This window comes from Terrapene carolina, unplaced genomic scaffold, assembly GCF_002925995.2.
Source record: "Terrapene carolina triunguis isolate 2854851 unplaced genomic scaffold, T_m_triunguis-2.0 Scaffold68, whole genome shotgun sequence".
Lineage (NCBI taxonomy): Eukaryota > Metazoa > Chordata > Testudines > Emydidae > Terrapene > Terrapene triunguis.
The window spans coordinates 22,771,413-22,793,628 of NW_020664419.1; the positions used below are offsets into that span (position 1 = coordinate 22,771,413).

The following is a 22,216-nucleotide window of genomic DNA, read 5'->3' on the forward strand; positions in this document are numbered from 1 at the left end:
TAATCAAAATATTACAAAAGCTATTATATGTAAACACAAAATAGTAGGAAGAGGACTATATTTTATTAAAGCTTGCAAAATAATTAGCTGAAATAATTGTGCTATAGTTCTGCCAACCAAAAACTAACTTATATCAAAGTATTTTTATGAACAAGCTTGTGTTGGTTGGGTGCTTTGCTTTTGTTTTTTATACCATACACTTATTGGCAAATCAGGGCCAGTCGGTCTGCAATCTGATTGGCTGGTGCTAGAAATTTAGCTGGAAATTTAAACAGTCCGTGCATGAAGAGGAAAACCAGTGTCTGTAACACAATACAACCTTGTGGACTGGTCACACTTTTGCACTTAATACCAGGGTGGACCAAATTAAGTTGTAACTCAGTTTCATGAATAATCTAATACTGAGGTTCACAAACTGATCTTTGCCAGTGCTAATGGGAAGGGGGTCATTCTTGAGACAATTTCTCTATTAAGATATAGTCCACACTATGAAAATGTTTCAGAACTCTTGGTTTAATATACTGGGCCAGCTTTTGATCTCTATTACACCAGTGTAATTACACCTGGTGTGACTACATTGGGTTCAGTGGAGTTAATAGGTTTATACAGTGTAAGTGGAATCAGAATTTGACCCATGACTGCAGCAGTTCCGAGCCTACAACAGGCTCAATTTAACTTCCATTAAAGTCAATGGAAGGTCTACAGGAGCTGGATCTGACTTGATACTTTATTAAGTAATAAGAAACCTTGCTGAAAAGGGAGGGGTTTGATTTTTAAACTGTAATAAAAGTATGTGGATCAACTAGTTTACAAAATACAATTTTAATTCCAATAACTCAGTCCCCAAGTATTACCCCACGACCTAGGAAGACAAACAAGAAGGAATACAAAAATAGTTCATTAATAGCTATCAGCTGGCCATACTCACACTGTGCAGGGTTTAAAGTATTTAGTCACTCCATAGTGAACAGAAGGAACTAAGGATTTGATAAGCTGTGAGGAACCTGATAACCCTACTACAGTAATATTTAAAAAGCAGCTCTCGAGCAGCTGCAGTCATTACAAACTGAAATGGCAGTAAATGTACCATTTGTAAAGATGCACCAGAATTAATTTCCCACAAGTAATATTATACAATAAATTCTACATTACAAAGTAAAAGGACTACGAATTCTTCTAAAAACCATTACCCACTGATAATCTGCAACAGTAATACATGCCTTTGGGATTACAAAATTCAAGTGTTTCAATTCTTCTTAGGCCTAGTCTATGATATGAAATTTAACCATGGCTTAACATGGTTTCAACAATCCTGTTAGCTGAACCAGGCCTGAAGGTGGTTTAGCTGTAAATGCAGACAAGGAAAAACTACTATCAGCACAAAGTTAGCTAGCACAATTACTGAAATACTGTCCAGATACAGTTAAATGTCATCACATAGTTCAGATCTTAGCAGGGCTTCTACAATACTTATAGCTGGAACAAAATGCAATAGCAAGCCTGGCCACAGGCTTCCGTAGCCAGGGTCAACTGCCTTGTGTTCTTTCTGTTGGTTGCAGAGAAAGGGGCAGACTAATTTTAAGCGGGTTCTGTTGACTTTGAAAGCCCTTAATGGAGAGGCACCTCCTCCAAAAGCCTTGCCCTGGCTGGTGACAGTATAATAATACCATCTCCCCTGTAGGGCCTCACCATCACTCTATGGATCAGCAGGGAATCATGCTTTTGGTTGGTACTTTTGGTATGTAGCGTGCTCATCCTGGGCACCTATCTTCCCCATTTAAAAAAACACCAGCTTTTTGTCAGAGTAGTTTTTGTCTTGATTGCTCTGCCCCTGATGCTTTTATGATGATACACTGACTGGTTTATATTTTGCTCTGTTTTTATAATGTTTAATTGCATTGTCGTGGACCCCCAGGGGTCCACAGATCCCAATTTGAGAAACACTGCCCTAGACGCTTTTGAAAATCCCATCTATACATAAAATCCCAGCCCCAATTAGGTCAATTGTCATTGACTTAAATGGATCCGAGATTTCACCCTAAGTGATCATCACCCCATAATACTTCAGCACTGGCGGGAGTGCTGTAGAACTACAACCTACCCTCAAGATTTCATGATTTTAGATATAAGAAAACCTAATTTTTTTAGCCAAACTGCATTATTACATTCATATCAGCCAATGTGTGACCTTCAAAAGACTCTTCTATTTAAGACGTGAAGAGACATATTTTGCATATTTATTTTAGGTGTTGAATACAAACATATAAGAAGGCCATACTGGGTCAGACCAATGGTCCATTTAGCCCAGTACCTATCTTCTGATAATGCCGATGCCAGGTGCCCCAGAAGGAATGAACAGAACAGGCAATCATCAAGTGATCCATTCCCTGTGGTCCACGCCCAGCTTCTGGCAATCAGAGGCTGCTAGGGACACTCAGAGCATGGGGTTGCTTCCTTGACCTTCTTGGCCAATAGCCATTGACGGACCTACCCTCCAACAACTTACTAGTTCTTTTTTGAACCCTGTTATAGTTCCCTGGCAACAAGTTCCACAGGTTGACTATGCGTTGTGTGAAGCAGTACTTCCTTTTGTTTGCTTTAAACCTGCTGCATATTAATTTCATTTGGTGACCCCTGGTTCTTGTGTTATATGAAGGAGTAAATAACATTTCCTTTTTCACTTTCTCCACACCATTCATGACTTTATAGACCTCTATCATATCCCTCCCTTAGCTGTCTTTTTTCCAAGCTGAAAAGTCCCAATCTTTTTAATTCATACAGAAGCTGTTCCATGCTCTTAATCACATTTGTTGTCCTTCTCTGTACCCTTTCCAATTCTAATAAGTCTTTTTTGAGACAGGGCGACCAGAACTGCATGCAGTATTCAAGGTTTGGGTGTACCAAGGATTTATATAATGGCATTATGATATTTTCAGTCTTCTTATCTATCCCTTTCCTAATGGTTCCTAATATTCTGTTAGCATTTCTGACTGCCGTTGCACACTGAGAGTAACGATGCAGATAAGAGTCACTTAGCATTTACATATTCTAAATGCAACAGGTTCAAATATAATAAGGTGTAACATAGAAGAAAAGGAGAACAGTTTAATAGTTGTACACGAGTTTCCAAATTCTAATTCCAATTGTATGTGAGCCACCACATGACAATAACTCACAGATGCTTATGAAATAAATCTGTACTAAAATACATCAACCAGCCATTCTCTTAAGTACCCTGTATCTGTTCTGTGTGCTATCATTAGCTTAATGAAGTATAAATATTTACAGCAGACTTCTATTGACTATATATTTTAATTTCTGTTTAAAAGGATAGGTAGATAAGTATTTCTTTTCAACACAAATATTGCTGGCTGAAATTTAAATGCCAGCCATTATAATTTCAGCAGATGATTGGAATGTACACGCACATAAGTACACAGTCACAATGTTGCTTCCTAATCACATTGGGCTAGATTGTGAGCAGCCCTGCAAGAGGATCTCCTGCAGGGGCTAGGCACCTTAGTGCAGGGGTGGGAGCATTGTCCTGGCTAGCACCAATAGCAGTAAGAGACTCCCAAAAGGGGGCAGGGAAAGGCAGGGTCACAGCCCCAGTATCCCTTCACGTGAATCAGTGGAGGTGGCGTAGCACAAAGAGCCAGCTCAACTGACATGCTCCTCCATCATGCATCCCTTGAAGCCCCAGGAGGGATTCTAGCTGCATTTGAAGTCCTGCAGGGCCGTGAAATGCAGCACTTCCCCTCCCATCCTCCAGAGCACAGGCTGCAGTGCCACTGTCAGGCCTTTGTAAACATGTCATATGCAACGTAAACAAATCAAATGTTAACCTTTGCCCCCGAGTAGCATTTTATGATGAATCCAGTGTTCCAAAAGGACCCAAGGCTCAGATACTATGAAGTCACATGGTCAATTGTTTGCATGGTCTTGTCAAGAAAGAGTTATTTCCCAGTACTATTAGAGTTCTGAAAACACCTACTACAAGGGACCCATCACTTGAAAGGTCCCATTTTGTCTGAATGTGTTTCAACTACCATTGCTGCACATAACTTTTAAGATTATTGGAACCGAAAAAGATCGGAGACTGAAAAATACTCTTCTCTGTTTTTCCAATTTGTTTTTTGTGTGCACTTTTTGGACAGCATTTTGTACAGAATCAGTTTCACTGCTTCCCCATATAGTCAATTATATAGTCTATAATAATATGTGAAAACAAGTCAGGGAGAGGACACTGGACTTATGACTTGTAGATTTTGTTAGCATGTTGGATAATTGATCAAGTGATGATCAATAAGTAGAAGCAAGTTTATAGAATAATCAGAAATATGTAGCTCCTTAGCTATGCACCGTTGTTGAATTTCTCTATTATATTTCTTAAAGGTCAACTGCAGGTTTTGAAAAAAACTGCAAAACTCTTTTCTAAGATTCTAAATCAGGAAAAAGTCCATAACTATTATGGGAAGATGTCATTAGTGCACTATATTAACAAAATCTGAGACAGTTACTACCTCCTATAGATCCTGAGCTGATGACTTCCTGATTTTTCTGGCAGAATGAATGATACCACAACTATCATAAACAAAAGTTTTCCATTTTGAACACCTGTTTTAATTCCCTTTGTTTATGGCTGTGATGTCACTCGCTTCTAGCATCGGAAGCAGGAAGGCTGGAACCTAGATTTCTCAAGATATTAAGGAGGTAATTTTGTGAAAATATAGTGATTATTACATTCCTAAACCACTTTGTGTTCATTTTCCCTCTTTTAAAATTTAACTAAGGAGTATTTTGGGGTGGGTTTTTTGGGGGAAACTCTTTGCAGCTCACCTCTAAAGATGGGCAGAACGTGACACTCTTTGGAACAAATCCCCTACAGCTCACATCTTACTTCACAAGAGCAATCCTGGTTTTTCAGCTAAAATACTGCTTCAGGTTAATACATCCAAACAGGAGAATAATTGTTTTTACCTTATGAGAACGAGTCTGTCCTTTTCAGATGGATGGTCATCAAGCCATTGGGAATAACGGGCAATGGACCATTCTGCTCTCTGATACACAGAAATATTGGCAAACCCATTAAACGCTGGTATATAAAAGATATTTACTATAATGTCCAAGAAATATGCACAATTGTCAGACACAAAGGCAAACTAAATTAAAGTCAAGAGAAGCTGGTTCATCACTATCACAACTGCTAATCAGCAATAAAAATAAACAGTCTCTCATCCAGGGCCGGCGTAACCCATTAGGCGACCTAGGCGGTCGCCTAGGGCACTACAATTTGGGGGGCGGCAACTGCAGCAGTATTTCGGTGGCGGGACCTTCCGTCGCCTCTGTGGGGGGCGGCATTTTGGGGCGGGACCTTCCGCCGCCTAGGGCGGCAGAAAAGCTGGCGGCGCTCCTGCTCTCATGTAAGAAATTTTAGATGACACAAAGATGTAGATTCACTTAGAATTCTTACAGGGAGTTTTTGCTCCATCTCCACTGAACGACAAGACTTGAAGAATTTAACAACATAAAAGAAAACAACAAGAACTCTTTTCATGGACATATTTTAAGTTATGAATTGCTAGCTCTAAAATGAACACCAGAAAAACTCCTACATTTATCTGGGAGAATAAAAAAAAAATTGGGAACCCAGTTCAGTATAGCTTATCTGCAGGATGATTGGTTTTTTGTTTTTGTTTTTGACTTCTACAAACTAACCAAAATATAAAATCAGTGACCTGAGCACCCTCGCCACAAACTAATAACAACAGAACCAATAAACTGTATCCTGAATGTGGGTTCAAACAAAAGCTAATTAGAGCAGATGCACTGATGTATAGCAGAGTTAATCTATTAATGGAATATTTCAAAAAGGAAGATGGATTGACCTGGTTACCTGGAATGGTGATTTTAATTCAGGTGGTGATCTTGTAAATAAGAACTGAAGAATAATGCTGAATGGAATAATATCTCCCACAGCTGGACTATTGGCAATATGCTCACTAGTCTGGAACAGCAGTGGTCTGGAAAAAGCACAAGTTACACAATATAATCATGAAAAGAAAGGAAAAAGATACATCTTAGAATATTATTATTTATAGCGTGCCAATACTGTGCTAGGCCTTTTAGAGATAGAATTATTTCTGCCTATGCATCTCATTTGTTTTTTTGCCGCTTTGCATCATTGCTTTGTAATGCAGAATTTGGCAGGTGATCATTTGTACAAGAAGCGTATTATTTTAATTAAACAATCTCCCAACATTGCAATGCAAGTTCTATATTTCTATGAAAACCCTCGGTCTGACTACACAGTTCATTATCATAAGAACTAACATCAAATACAATGCAAGAAGGTACAATTTAGCTGACATTAGCATGACAAAATTCACCAAATTGTAGTTACAGTATGAATAAAAATTAAAAGGAAAAACACTAATTTGTTGCTAATTCACATGTGAAGTTGCCAGAAGGTTTTTAATTAGAATCACAAGCAACAATAAGTAGGAAATTAATTCAATAATATTATTTGGCCACATTACCAATTGCTAGAGATCCTCTGATTGTAACTTACCTGAATGACCTCAACAGCCTATAAGACTTTCCTAGATCAGACACTCGCCTGCAGAGTGGGGCCACTGCTAACTCCATCTGTAGAATAAAAAGACTTTTACTTAAATCAAAATGTCCCCAAATGCAAAGCTCTGTATCTAATTGGTTTGTCTATAAACAATAAGTAGAGGTGGTGGGACGGGTCATCAGCATATCAATAATTGCCATGTTTGGCGTCAGGAAGAAATTTTCTCCACACGGCAGATTGACTGGGCCAGGGCTTTTTTGCTCTCTTATTTGCAACACCACAACCATCATGCAGCAGGCAGTGGTTATGTTGACTACAGACTTTCTGGTTCATGGAGCAATTATGTGAGAGATACAATGAACTTTCCCCAATGAGTTTGGTGTGTTGTTTATCTCAATATGTTTCATCTTTACTGGTGGAGTAAAGTTCTCCCCGTATCCCACAATCTGGGCTAAGATTGGAAAGAAAGGGGATAGTAGACAGACATTGGTGATCCTAATGATGGGGCCTTATTACTGGAAACAGGTCCAGGGCTCCCTGACAAAAGTGGCTGATTCTCCCTCTGGTGAAAGGGCTTGTTAAGGGATTTATGATTGAAAACACACATCCCAACAAAAGACTTGGGCACAAGCCTACATGAATTAGAAGACAACTGCTGGGACCTATTGTCACTAACACACATTAAAGTGTGGTCATAGTCAAAAGAATGTCTCTGTAAAAGTGATAACTTCTTAACAATCTGCTCTGAGTGATCTCTGCTGCTTCAGTAACAAAAATAAGGTAATTTTTTTTTAAACACTTAGCACTGTGAAACTCTTACTGCCTTTGGACAGTGAGCTAGTCTCTGTTCTGGTGTGTACATTGTTCACAGAGTACAGAGAACTGAGTTTCAGCTGCAGAATCTTGATTAATGGTGAGGATGTATAAGCCAAAAAGAACAAATTAATTTTCAGATTTTAGAGTTTAATAAAACAGAAGTTGAAAACACAATGTTTCTACACCTCTACCTCAATATAACGCTGTCCTTGAGAGCCAAAAAATCTTACCGTGTTATAGGTGAAACCGCATTATATCGAACTTGCTTTGATCTGCCGGAGTGCACCCCCCCCCCCCCCCCCCCCCAGCACTGCTTTACCGCATTATATCCAAATTTGTGTTATATCGGGTCGCGTTATATCGAGGTAGAGGTGTATTAGTAAACTGAGAAAACAAAATAGGGTGTCACTGAAATACAAATATGGAACCCCCACAATACCAATAAGTTGCAGCCAGAGCGCTTTTATCCAAACACGATGAATTTTCATTTTTGCCATTCGAGAAGGTGGAACTCAACAATAGTGGGATGGCAACTTAATTCTGTCTATGTAAATTTTTAAATCACTAACTTAAAAGACTATTCAGATATCACACACTTGTATTTGACTTTCATTGGCTGATTCTTTCTATTTCCACGTAACATACAATTAAATTAAGGTTCAAAGGGGCAAAGCTAAAACTGAGTAGCCAGAGCAGGATAGTGCAAACAACCAGACACTATTTAAAGAACATTACTGAACTAGCTTCACTGGTGGCAAGACATTTATAACAAGGCCTTTAATATTCTTGTTATTTCCAATCATGTACTGATATCTGAAACAGAACCATCAGATCATATGCTGACAAACAGATTTCATAAAGAACATTTAATTGTACATCCAGGATTCTTGGTTACTGTGAGCATGAGAGAACAAAGTAGGCATGGTAAACTGTGCTCATACTTTCAGACAGGTTCATTTCTCCATAGTGAAAATGATAAAAGAAAGCATGGCAGTTTTGATAGAATAAAGTAGTAATAACAGGGGGATTTTCAAAGGTCCAAATGACAGTTAGACATCTAACTCTCACTGAAAGTTAACAGGGTTAAGGATGAGATTTCCCCAGCACGTCTTTCCAGCTCCTGGGACTGGCTGGTGGTAGGAGGAAGCATCTGCCTTTCAATGAGAGCACCCTTAGGTGCTTTAGACAATTCCACCCTAGGCACCTAACTGCTGTTTGGACCTTTGAAAATCAAGATATATAGAGCAAACTGCTCCTTATGACAAGGAAGGGAACCAAACAAAGGTGACCTCATATTCCGCCTTTTCCTAACACATTTCCCCCCCCAAAGTGGATTATAATGTGGAAAGATTTTAGCTGTACTTTTGTTTCCTACAGCAAAGCCAAACACTTAAATTCATTAAAACAAATTTCAATTCTCTATATTATATAAGCTTTAGGAATGTCCCTAAATTCATATTTTTTGGTCTTAAGTATTTGAAAGAACATACTTTACTTTAGAATACTCTGCCTTAAATGTCAAACTTTATTCATTCTACTATTCATAATAATTCATTCTAATTATTACTATTGCCAGAACTAGACAAACTTAAAAGGCAGCAGATGGCTGCATCGTGAAGTACTAGTTGCCAAAGAAATATTTCTTTGTAAGCTTGGAAGTCTACAGTAGACTCTAGAATTGAGTCATGCAAAGTGGGAATAGAGTGAAACTAATTTGGTAAAAATACACATAAACAACAAACTCAGATTCTCTAGATCTCCAGCGCTACAGGGTCTGTACTGTACCCTGATGTATTCAGTTAAATTCAGAGGAGTAAAAGACTGTGCTTTTTAATTTGATTTTTTTATTTGTTAGACTGCATTAGATTCTTCAATGAGGGGTGTGTGAGCATATTTCTGCAATCAGGGGTGTGTCCCCTCATTCTTGTATTCACACTATGTCCAGTTTTTATATTTAAATAAAGATTGCTGTCGGCCACGATAACGGGTGCTGGAGCAGGGCCTGCGAATAGTCTGGATGGCAGCAATACTCATTTTAGCCATTGAAGAAGGGCTCTTGTCAGAAGAGCTGCCCTTGGTCAATCCCAATACTTTTTTCAGGTGCTGGGATTGGCTGGTAGGGGGAAACATCTTTCTGTTTGTCCTACCAACAGCAGTTGTACCACCCTTCCTTCCTATAGCTGCTTATAGATACACCTTGTTTAGCTATAACAGATATATTATGATTTAAAGTTACTGTTTCCAATGTGCTGAGATGCACAGTTATGCTGTATGATGCATTTGCAGGGTTTCATGTATTTTGGGAGGGTCTGATCTCTTACACAGCAATGTGCTATGGACTTTAAAAACATAAGGATGGGGCACATTTTTGGTTCCTTCTTTTGGGAGGTCAGATGCCCAGGTTAAATTAGCTTCACAGTTGGGGTTAAAATCAATGAGTGTAAGCTGGTCTTGCAACCTTGTGAGAGCTCAGAGGTAGAGAAGATAGGCTTTCCCATGCATTAAGCACCAAACAAACATCCCAAGCCCATGGGGTCCACTCTCATGGATCTGCCAGCACAAGCTCTGGGAATTTCCTGGAGCAGAAGCTGGTATAGCTTGCAAGTCTGTTTAGGCCTTGAACAGTCAGGACCCTCAAATATGCGTGTTGAGAGGGATGTGGGATGCCAGTGATGGTACAAGACCTACCATTGCCTCCCAACCCTTTTAATGTTGGCCAAAACCCAGTGCTTTTAAAGTTTTATTTTGTTTTATGTAATTCAATAAACTTACAGATTCCTGGTCAATTTCTATATAAATTTATGTCTGATCTCAGAGACTCCTGCATGCTGCGAACATCTAACCCTTAAAAAGTCTGTTTTATATTAACCTCGCCCTGTGACCCTGTTGCAGCCCACGGCTATAGTTGGTCTATTATTTGTTGCACTATTCACTGGCTAGCTATATTGTAAAAAACGGTGTCACATGATTGTCTTGTCTGAGTGGATTATGTTCAGCAATCTAAAGGTGAAGTTAATACAATGCCCACATATAGCATGCATCTACTGATGAATGTTTTTAAACAATCTTCCATGGTGAAGTTATTGTTCAGTGACTACTGTGGAGTTTGTGAAACCTCTCATTACTAAAAGTTTCTTTTTTCAGCTGGAAAATATTAACATGAAAATATTTCAGCAACTACTTTTCCTCCTGCCTTAAAGAATTCCAAGTTTTCAAACATTACCTAAAAATGCTTTTCTCTAGCACTTGAGCAGCAGAGAATGTTGAAACAAATATTAGTGGCAGAGCAGAGGAAGAGGTTACCTACCTATAATGGAGGTTCTTGGAGATGTGTGGTCCCTATTAGTATTCCAGACGCGGTGCGCATGCCCGCCATGCACCAGAGCCAGACGTTTTTCAGCAGCACTGTCTGTTGACTCGCATGGTCGCCTTATATCACCACATGCTCCATACGAGGTTATAAGAGGCCGTGTGGAGCGACATGCCCTCAGTCTCCCTCTTACCACTGCATAGAGAGTCCACAGCAGAATGGAAGGTGTGCGGGTATTGGAATACAAATAGGGACCACACCTCTCGAAGACCCTCCAGTTACAGGTAAGTAACTGTCTCTTCTTCCTCAAGTGATGGCCTCTATATGTATTCCAAATGCAGGTGAGTACAGAGCAGTGATCAGCTCTGAGATGGGTGCGAGGATGCAATGGATAAGTCCTGCTGCAGGATGGCACATACTATGGTCATGTCTGTGGCTGCTCAGTGGTCGATGACGTAGCGCACTGTGAAGGTGTAGACAGAGCGCCATGTTGCCACATGGCAGATCTTGAGCCAGGGATGTCTGCCAGGGAAGCAGAGGTGGTCACGTGCACCCATGTGGAGTGTTCCGTGATTCTGCTGGGCAGTGTCGCATAGCATTCTGTAATGCACTTAGAAATGCAACTGCATATGTGCTGCAAGGAGAGGGCCTGTTCTCTCGACTGTTTTGCAATGGCTATGAAGAGGCATGGGGAGGCACAAATCCTGTCCAAGTAGAAGGGTGCCCTCTGGACATCCAGGGAGTGCAGCGTCCTGTCCGCAAGAGTGCCGGGTGGTTTAGGATGCAAGACCGGGAGATGGGTGAACTGGTTGAAATGAAACTCGGAAATGACCTTTGGGAGGAACTTAAGGTGAAGACGCAGGGAGACCTTGTCTTTATGGAAAACTGTATACAGGGGGTCAGCCATCATGGCTGCTAATTCACTGACCTGCCAGGCAGAGGTGATGGCCACCAGGAAGAGGACCTTCATGGATAGGTGGGCATGTGGCCCAGTAGATAGAATAGAGGCCGGGTGAGGGAAGATGGCACAAGGTTGAGGTCCGGGGGTGGGGGGTAGGGGTAAGGGCTGGCTGGAAGCAGTTCGTCAGGCTCCTCAGAAACTGGGTTGTGGTAGGGTGGGTAAACATTGACTGGCCATCCATGGGAGGGAGGAAGGCACTGAGCGCCGGAAGGCGGATCAAGCTGAGTGTGAGGCCCGAGTTCTTGAGCTCCAGGAGGTGGTCCAGGATGATGGGCATGGAGACAGCGTGGAGGAGGAGGTGGCGGAGTTGTGCCCAGGTGAACTGCTTCCATTTCATACCATAGCATGCTCTTGTGGACTCCCGCCTACTGTGTGTAAGGATACAGTGGATGGGTGATGAGTAGGCATTGGCTACGCACAAGCCCCATCCAAAAAAATCAGGCCATCAGTTGGAGTAGGCCCGGGTTGGGGTGGCGAACCCTTGTTGTTGTCCTAGGTGAGACAATCCAGCCAGGTGGGGAGGTTGATTAGTGGGCAGCCGACAGTCTGAGTAGGTCGGGCAACCAGAACTGTCGGGGCCTGTTCAGGGCTATCAGGATGACCCTGGATCGGTCTTGGAGGATCTTGTGGAGGACGGGGGGAAAACATACCAAAGGCCATCCCGCCATACAAGATGGAGGGCATTGCCCTTGGAGTCCTGACCCCTGGAGCAGTAGAGGGGGAACTTGTGGTTTGCATGGGTAGCAAAGAGGTCCCAGAGTGGGGGTGCCCCAGGCCCGGCAGATGGAGAAGAGCATAGGGTCGTGGAGTTCCCAATTTTGATTGAGGTACCAGGTACCTGCTGAGTGAGTCTGCCATGGAGTTCTGCACCCTTGGGAGGTACACCGCATAGGGCACGATGTTGTGGCAGAGACACCAGTTCCAGAGGCGGATGGCCTCCATGCAGAGTGACCGGGATCTGGTGCTACCCTGTCTGTTTATGTACGCTACGGCAGTAGTGTTGTACAAGAGGATATGGACATGTTGGTTGCGCAGCAGAGGCAGGAATGCACGGCAGGCCCAGTGGACCACGTGCAGCTCCAGTGTGTTGATGTGCATAAGTGCCTCCCTGGGAGTCCACTTCTCCTGTGCAGTGAAGCTGACCAAGTGTGTGCCCCACCCCACCAGAGAGGCGTCTGTGGTGAGGGTGGCTGTGGGGATAGGAGTAGCGAACAGGATGCTTCGGAGCACGTTGGTAGGATTGGTTACCAGGTAAGTGAGGCGTGGACCCAGCTGGGAATGACTAAGGATGAGCCCAAGTGTGCAATGTGGGGCCTGCAGACCAAGAGGAGCCACAGTTGCAGGCAATGCATATGGAGGCGCACATGTGACGTCACATAGGTGCAGGCCACCATGTGGCCGAGAAGACAGAGACATCCTGCATGCGCAGGTTGCGGCGCAGGGTCTTCATGAGGGTCGTGAGGGTGGCAAAGCAATCTGCTGGGAAGAAGGCTTGCGCTTCGACCAAGTCCAGGCATGCTTTGATTAAGTGGATTGTCTGTATCGGGAGGAGCACAGATTTCTCCTTATTGACACAGATGGCCAGTGAGGTGAGACATGAGCGGATGGCTATGACTGCTATTGCCGCCTGGGTGAAGGACGGAGCCATTAGCAGACAAAGTGCCCTTCCCCGGCAGAGGTGCGCTGCTACGACCGCAAAGACCTTGCGGAAAATCTGGGGGACCCTGAATTGATAGTGGTTGTCACCCATGCAGAAGTGGAGGAACTTGCCGTGGGCCAGGTGGATGTCGATATGGAAGTATGCATCTTTCATGTTGAGGGCTGTGAACCACTGCAACCACATCCCATGGGGGCGGGAAGGAATGATGGATGCTAGTGTCATCGTATGGATCTTGATCTTTCTGATGAAAGTATTGAGTAAGCAGAGATTTAGAACAGAGTGGAGGCCTCTGTCCTTCTTCAGGATGAGAAAGTACAGGGAGTAGAAGGCCCCGCTGATGAAGAGGGCAGGCACAGGTTCGATAGCACCCTTCCTGAGGAGGGTGTCCACCTCGTGTTGAAGGAGGGTGTCATGGGCGGGGGTCCCCGGAGAGAGCTGGGGGGGGGGGGAGACCCGGTGAGAGGGGAAGGTGATTCTATCGAGTAGCTGTGTCATATGATCTCCCATACCTATCAATCTGTGGTGATCTTGCCCCAATGGCGGCCGAATAGGGCAAGACGGCCCCTGAAGGTGGCACAGGGGGCTGCAGTCAGTGAGGTGGGGGGTTCACACCTCTCAATCGTCACATCAAAATTGGGTCTTCTGCTGGTGGCAAGGCATGGCAGTGGAGGTGGCGGTGACCGATGGCTATGGGTGCTGGCATTGTGGGCACTAGCAGGCCATCTCTTGGTACCTGGTATAGGTGGGTTGGTATGGCAGGTAGGAGCACGGCCAGAACTGCATCTTAGGTTTCCAGTGTCGGGGGCAAGGATGTAGATTCCGAGGGGCCAGAGGGTTGCCCATGTGTCTTTCAGTGAGTGTAGGGCTTTAGCCGTTTTCGTGGAGAACAGCTTATCCTCATTGAAGGGGAGGCCTTGGAAGGTAGATTGGACCTCCTTAAGAAAACCAAACAACTGGAGCCACGCTTCGCATTCCATCACCACCCCCGTGGCCAGGGAGAGGAAGGATGTGTCTGCCTACTACGGCCTGGAGTCTGACCTTGGCCGTCAGGTGGCCCTCATCCAGCAGGGCCTAGAACCGCTGCCACTTGCCTGCGGGACGTTCTCCAAGTACTCTGCCAGCCTGGCATAACTGTTAAAATCATACTTTGCCAACACAGCTTGATAATTGGAGCTGCAGAATTGGAGGGCTGTGGAGGAATAGAGTTTGCGGCCCATGAGGTCCAGGCGCTTCGCCACCTTATCCGGGGGTGGGGTGGGGAGGTGGAAATGAGGAGTGCTGGTGTGCCCGTTCCATGGCCGTGTGCATGATTAGTGAGGCCGGGGTGTATGTGTGGGAGAACAGAAAGTCAGCCCCCCTAGCCAGCACGAAATACCTGAGTTCTGCCTTCTTGGGTGTAGGGGTGCAGGATGCCAGCGTGTCCCATACCGCGCGTGTGGGTTGCAGAATGGCATTGTGAATGGGCAGAGATATCTGCGTCGGTCCCCAAGGCTGGAGAACATCCAGCAGCTGGTCAGGGTTAGTCCTGGTCATGGGCCACCCTCCGTAGCAGCTCCTGGTACTGGTGATGGTTGTCAGAAGGTGAGACGGTTGGTGGGATTGGGGCCTTGTCCAGGGAGGAGGAGGCTGCTGTCAAGACCAGTGGTACTGGCGGTGCCGGGTCAAGCTTCAGATCCTCTTCTGGGACCAAGGTGATCGGTGCCGGTGGAGGGGCTGGGGTGGGCTGGTATTAGGTCTCCGACTGGCCAGTGGAGGGGCTGGGGTATGGCTGGCGAGAAGGTCCCATGCAGGCCAGTGGTGCCACGAGGCTGGGTCCTGATAATACTGAGGCCCCAAGGATAAGGGTACCACCCAGACAGGCCTGGAGCGTAGGGAATCGGAAAAGGTGGGCATGCCAGGAGACTGGAGAGAAGGATCCTCTTCTGCTGAGAAGCCTTCCAAGTCTGAAGAAGACTCTGGAAGTGGCAGAGTCATCGGTGCAAGTGGTACCGCAACCGGTGGTGGCGGGTCGTGACTGAGGAGGAGTGGCTCACCCTCCAGTGTAGGTGGCTGTGGGGCCGAGAGAAGCGGTTAGGGCAGGTACAGCAGCTAAAGGTGGGATGTGGGGACCAGCAGATCCGTCTGGCCTAGTGTCCAGGGCACATCTGGTTGTTGGCCAAACCGAGGAGGGGTATACGGAATGGAGCACAGAGAATCCTGCCATGGCTGAGGAGCATGCACTGGCGGGCTATGGTGACCCTCAGTGATCGTGGGAGCCGGCGATGCCGGGAGATCTCGCTTCTGCTTCACCTTGCCCTCTGCCTGAGGGGGTGGCCCTGTGAGGTTGCCATGTGACATCTCACCTGCCCGAGCCCGGCTTGGGGAGGAAACGCAGTGCATCGCAGCAGTCTCCAACGGGGACCTGCTGCGGTGTTCATGAGATCCCTTGCGGCCACAGGCACCAACTTCTCCTGGCGCCGGTGGGTGCTCGCGCCCCACTGCCCCGACTCCACCTCTGCCCCCCCCCATTCCAACATCTTCCCCAAAGTCCCTGCCCCAACTCCACCCCCTCCCTGAACCTATTGGACTCCTTCCTCAAATCCCCACCCCAACCCCGCCTCTTCCCCTGAGTGTGCCGCGTTCCCGCTCCTCCGCCCTCCCTCCCACAGCTTGTTACACCGCAAAACAGCTGTTTCACGGCGGCAAGCGCTGGGAGGAGAAGCGGGGACAGCGCGCTCAGGGGAGGAGGCGGAGGCGAGCTGGGGCAGGGGGGCAGCTTGGCTGCCGCCGGTGGGTGCAGAGCACCCACCAATTTTTCCCCGTGGGTGCTCCAGCTCCGGAGCACCCATGGAGTTGGCGCCTATGCTTGTGGCTCTCCTTGTGTGCCTTCTCACATCTTGGCAGTGCTGATGGATCCAGGCATGAAGCCGAGGGTGTAGCGCTCACCGCTGGCGAGGGGCAGTAAACTGTCGGCACTGATGGCTCGGGATCAGATTCCACATGAGGCCGGCGTGCCTCTGCCTTGAGAAACTTGCAGAGGTGCAGAAGTCAAGCGTCACTGGTCCTTGATGAGTAGGACTTGCAGATATCGCAGCGGGCGACAAGGTACATCTTGCCCAGGCAGTAGAGACAACACGTGTGCTCGTTGCTCATGGACAATGAGTGAGGGCATAAGGTGCAGTTCTTGAACCTTGGGATGTGGGGCATAATCCCCCAAAGGGATCGGGGAGGCCCATACAGGGCTACTATATTCACTAACTAATTCAATTTATTTACAGAAATAAGAAAAGAGAAGCAGGAATAACTATCTACCTACAATGGACTGTCATTCTTGTAGAGGCTACAAGTGCGAAGAGAGGATTCTAACTCCGACCATGTGGTAAGAGGGAGACTGAGGGCACATTGCTCCGCACAGCCTCTTATAACCTCACAAGGAGCTTGTGGTGATGTAAGGTGACCATGCAGGTCAACAGACACTGCTGCTGAAAAACTTCCAGCTCCAGCGCATGGTGTGGATGCGCACCCACTTTTGGAATACAGATAGGGACCATCACTCGAAGAAGAATTCTAAATTATATGAAAAAAGCTGACCATGAAGGAATGTAGAATTGAATTTCCCCACCACATAACAATTCTAAAATAATAAGTATTTAAAGTAAATTTTTCAGCTGTGAAACACCTCCAAGATACTGCACACTAAAAATAATTTCCTTCTTCTAGCAAGAGAGAGCATCAAACATTAAGTATACTTTAGTCCAACGAGTTTTTGCCTTTCTGCACTGCAACCCTGATTAAAGCTTAATGGTTCCTTAGCTTCCATCATAAGAGACTAGCAAGGAAGGATTTCTTGCATAAATAAAAATACTTTGCACTCATCTGGCCCCTTTTGATCTAAAGATCTTAAATCTCTTTACAAATGTTAATTAAGCTTCACCAGGCATGTGATATAACTAAATATACTAATAAATAACCATTTTACAGCTAAAGTGGGGCACAGAAAGGTTAAGTGTCTTTCAGTGTACCCATTTCCCACCCCACACAGGCTAACCAGTAGAAAAAAAGTATCTCGGTTGTACTAGTATTTACTAGCACTGACTTTGCAATAATCATTTATTTTATGGAACAGACACCATCTTTTTATTTGATTATTTCACTAAAGAGAGGGACCATATTGTCCTCCTATTATTCAATTCTCCTTTAGAATAATTGGCTATGAAGATCACAGTGCATCCCCATCATTTCTAGTGCCTGTGATAGGGTGCTTGGAGGGCCGGGTGGCCTAGTGATTAGTGCACTTGCCCTCCAACCCCTTGTTTCACTGTCAGAGGGGATGGTAGTGGTGCCTGGTTCCTGCCGCAGGCCAGGAGCATTTGCGTTTCCCCACTGCATCTAGGCCTTTGTCCTTTAGTAGGGCGTGGTAGGGGGACCTGGTCCCTCTCTCTCCACTGGGTCCCAGGTCAACACACTGTAGGAAGTAAACCCAGCAGGTTCCTCCCCATAGACAACTTAAATCTGCCACCCTGCTACTCCCCACTTATGTGCTCCTTCAGTTTGGGACTTGGCCCCTATAGTCCAAACAGTGAATAGTTTCACAAAGTCCAAATGAGCAGGGCCTGCAAGACCTGCTGGTTCTCAAAGTGGAAGGTGGCCAGAGAAGACACTGCCTAGGGGCCATACCCACTATGCAGTCATCTCTCAGGGTCCACTTTCTGTCTGACTTCTTGAAGAAGGATTCTTCTCTCCTGCAGCCTGTCCACCATCCCTTTCCTGGGCTTCTGAGCTCCTTTTAACCCACTCCTCCAGCTGGAGCATGCTCATCAGGCCTGTAGGAGCAAGCCTACCTGGACCCAATACTGCCTTTTAAGCCCTTTGGGCCCAGCATGTGGTTTCTATATACCCCACCACAGTGCCAAATTAGGATTTACTGGATGCAAGAATGAACTTTACAAAACAAGATGCAACCCCCACAAACTAATAGTTCCCTTGGACTTTCACCTACACTCAATTCGTGAAACTCTAGTTTAAATTACCAAATAACCGGTCATGACTTCAAATTGGTCTTTAATCTTATTAACAGAGTCTCCTTCCACACTGATTTAATCCTCAAAACAATCTCTTAAACATTACGAATCTAGTCAAATCCTCTTTATGGGCTGCATAGCGATCTTAAAAATAAATACTGCTCCTTGTCTCCTATCTACGATGAGTATAATTCCATAATATCAATAAACTCCAGCTTCATTTGAGCTACTAAATGCACAAAGACTTTCACAAAATTCTAAAGAAACCTTAGCAAAATGGAGTAATATCACTAGATGCGTCAAAAGGTTTAAAACTAGCGTTGGTTGAAATTTTTCCATTAGAACATTTTCCATCAGAAAATACTGATTCAATCAAATCAAAATGTTCCATGGGACAAGATACAGAATATAGAGAATGTCAGCAGAGTTCACGATGCCTGTAGCAACCGTTGGAGCACTGGACAAGAATTAGAAATACAATGAAACAAACAAAAACTGCACAATAAATAGAAGATTTATAGAACTATAACTACAATGAATCATAAAGGGACCAAGAAAAATTGGTTGCGCCAATAATGGTGGAAAACAATTGTAACCACTATGTTTGGGATGGCTGTCTAACAAGTGTGGTCTCTTGTAAATGCTTCACCATGTATACGTACATAGCACTTAACTATGTTATATTATACCCTAAAGGGAAGGAAAATTTTGTCTGACTCCATCAGGTGATCAGTTTATGTTGTGTAGCATGAGGACTGATGGCCCTTGCAATTTTTAGCCTAGTTTGCGTCTGTGCAATTGTTATTTTTATTCTCATTAATGTTTATATTATTCCTTATGAGTTTAGAAACTTTATCTCAGCAGACTATCAATATCTATGCCCAAATATTGAGGAATCCTTGTTCCTTCCAAATAAATTCCAGAATATGTAGTGTTTAAATTTCGTTCTCTGCTTTACTGGCTCTATCAATCATTTAGAGTTGCATGCCATATAAAGGGCAATGTATGATTCTAAAGCATATTTTTGAATCTAAGAGTGTCTAAGATCCATGGAGGTCACTGTAACCCGAGTGGCCTTGGTTTTGTTACAAAGTAACAAAACTCTTAGTAATGAGCAGGTCAAAAGGTTCTCCAGTGCCCAGCTGATACCTCATTGGAAATATAAATGTCAAGAAAATGTCATCTAAGAGGGCTCGACTGACCCCAGAAAAACCACTTCCAATTTAACTAGTTCTAAAAGTGAAAGGAAAGCTTAGCAGCGCATCCAGGGTAGTGAATAGATTTTTATTTTTTCAAAAACTCCACCTTAACCAAATACGTTGCTCCAGAAATGAACAGTAGTTAACTTAACAGTAGTCCCATTCTTGGATTTTGTGCAGATGGCGTCTATAAAAGTTCTAAGTCAGCATGAATTGCAGGCAATTCAACCCTTGAATGTTGTCACACTTTTAAATCATAGGAATTCCAATAAGTGGTACAATATAGGACAGTAATCCTGCATCATTGCAAATATTTTTAGGCATTAAGATGCATCTTGAGTGTTCTGTTAAATGATGTTCAGAAGCACACAAGTTACAGAACATTTCATGTTGATAGTGCTCACGAGTATATCTGACAGCATGTCACACAATTAGCCAAAGTGCCAGAGAGCATCTATAATACACAATTTTATAACGCAACAATTTTATATGGCACTGTGGGGATTGTATAGAGGTTCTCAGTTCACTGGTGATATATATACTGGAGGACTTGAACTGACTGCTGATAAGTGGTAGGGCTGATCTTTCCCCCCACTTGCAATGCTAACAGAAGGGAGAGATCCATACTAGAGTATCATTGCACCAAGCATTTTATTTTTACACTAAGTTTTCTATGGCCCAGTATATCAGATCTCCCCTGCCAGGCCTCCTCGCTAGCTGGGCTGGAAGTGCTGCCACCAGAAAAGCTGAACAGCAACTAAGCAGCAGTAGCAGGGGAGGCCCAGCCTACAACCAGCATCCAGCTATTTCTGGTTACAAGTACAACTTAAACAGGGAGAGGAGGTAAGGGGGAGGAAAGAGGAGAGGAAGGGAACACTAGACAGGGAAAGAAGAAGGACTCAGAACCAAACAATTGTAGGTCTAGTTTAAAATCTTCTCCTGCAACACAAAAGCATAGAGATCAGAGAACTCATCCCATTGCACATTCAGTAAATACAGATAACACAGTGGGAGACAGTGTGTAAACCCCCTCACACTGAGGTAACAACATACCATTGCCTTTTAGATAAGAGGCAACTCTTACTGTAACCTGATTGATAAAAAAGATGTATTTAGAAAGATAAAGAAAGGGAGTATTTTCATAATAATAATATATATTTATAAGGCACTCTATACTGTAACATCAGATATAAATACTTACTGAATTTAAGAAGTACATCAATATTTATGCAGGAGAAGGAATCAATTGTCCTCCTCGCCCCACATTTTAGGTCATTCTGGCCCCTTTCCTGCTCCCACTGAAGTCAATGGAAAATCTCCCATTACCTTGCTTGCTGAAGGATTGAGATGCTACAAACTAGTCGGTGAATCCAGGTGGTTTATTCAGTGGCATGTGGCTGAGGCATTTACACAGTTTAGCTTGATGAAGGGATGATCCTTGAAGGCCACAAGACCTGGTCCCACCTGTTCCCTAGTAGTAGCCAATTCCACAACTAAGGGCTCTATATGAAATGCTCTGTCACCAGCCTTCTTGGATTTGACCGTCAGCTATGTCAGCCAAGGCCCCTGTTGAATGCAGCTGGAGGCAGAGGCTGTCTCTGAGATGTTTGGATCTTAAGCTGCTCCTTAGAGCTTTGAAAATAAGGACCAATACCCTGAAACTGACCTAGAATCAGGATAACAAAGTGCTGAATATTTGTGTTATTTTCCCTAACAGGTTCACTTGCACTGTATTACTATTAAGATGCTTTCATCTGAAAATAGAAAGTAGCTCACTGGAACTGGAATTATCTACTTGATTGTGCTTAGTTCACCAGTCAAATATACGTTAAGGCAAAAAATATGAAACAGAGAAATTGACTATGTCACCAGCAGAAACACAGACAACATTGTCATTCTTTCAGTATTCACAGCAAGGTGCAGGCCCTTCACACTGTTTATGTTTATTTGTATGCTACATTACAAAGTAGGTCAGTCCATGACCATAATCAGTGCTGGCACTGTGGGACATAAAGCAATTAAGAAAGGAAAACCATCTTACAGGGAGGTGGCGTGGGGGGAGTGGTAGCAAATGATGGATCTAGCACTGAAGAATATTGTTCAGTATTAAAAAGTTTCAAAATGCTGATGAATTTCAATGCACCGGTATAGGATTTTACTTAATTTGCCTTATGATGAGAAGGGCCCTCATTGATTATTTAGAGGATAAATTTCTCAAGATTCAATTTCTCACAGGATGAAATCTTGCAGACCCAACTAAGTTGTATAGACAACAGGCAGCTGCAAAGGGGGGAAAAAGTGCTTATTTACCAAGTATCTACATGTTTCCATTAAAAGAGGGAAACAAACAAAATGGAAGCCAGCCCTGGTTAAGTCTACCTGTGCAAAGTCAGCAGCAAGTCGCATTTTCCCACCTTCACCAAGGGGTCTCAGTAGACTGGCATTGCGAATAAAAAGTTCAATTGCTCTCTGAGCAATGGCTTCTGTGTTGTCAAAGACAAAGTCGAAACACTCGAAGTGTCTGAAGTAGTCGCTCATGACTCTTGCTATGAAGCCCTGTAGTTCTTTCATGTACAGAGAACAAGGGACATCTGGTTTTCCTGAGCTGGATAATGATCTGCCAAAAATGTAAAAAAGATGCTAAATCCATTTTTATAATACAACTAAAAATTATTAAATTTCTTTTTAATTTT

At 44.0% G+C, this 22,216-nt stretch overlaps 1 protein-coding gene across 1 annotated transcript in view; it reads right to left on the minus strand.

The window, feature by feature from the left end:
• The window catches only part of COG5 (component of oligomeric golgi complex 5), a 330,757-nt gene that overhangs the window by 16,591 nt on the left and 291,950 nt on the right, over nucleotides 1-22,216 (minus strand). Inside the window, exons 18-21 of the mRNA XM_026648688.2 lie at nucleotides 21,903-22,140; nucleotides 6,572-6,648; nucleotides 5,897-6,023; nucleotides 4,981-5,060 (exon numbers count right to left, since the gene is read on the minus strand). Coding sequence (XP_026504473.1) covers nucleotides 4,981-5,060; nucleotides 5,897-6,023; nucleotides 6,572-6,648; nucleotides 21,903-22,140 — 522 coding nt within the window. The remainder of the gene's footprint in view (nucleotides 1-4,980; nucleotides 5,061-5,896; nucleotides 6,024-6,571; nucleotides 6,649-21,902; nucleotides 22,141-22,216) is intronic.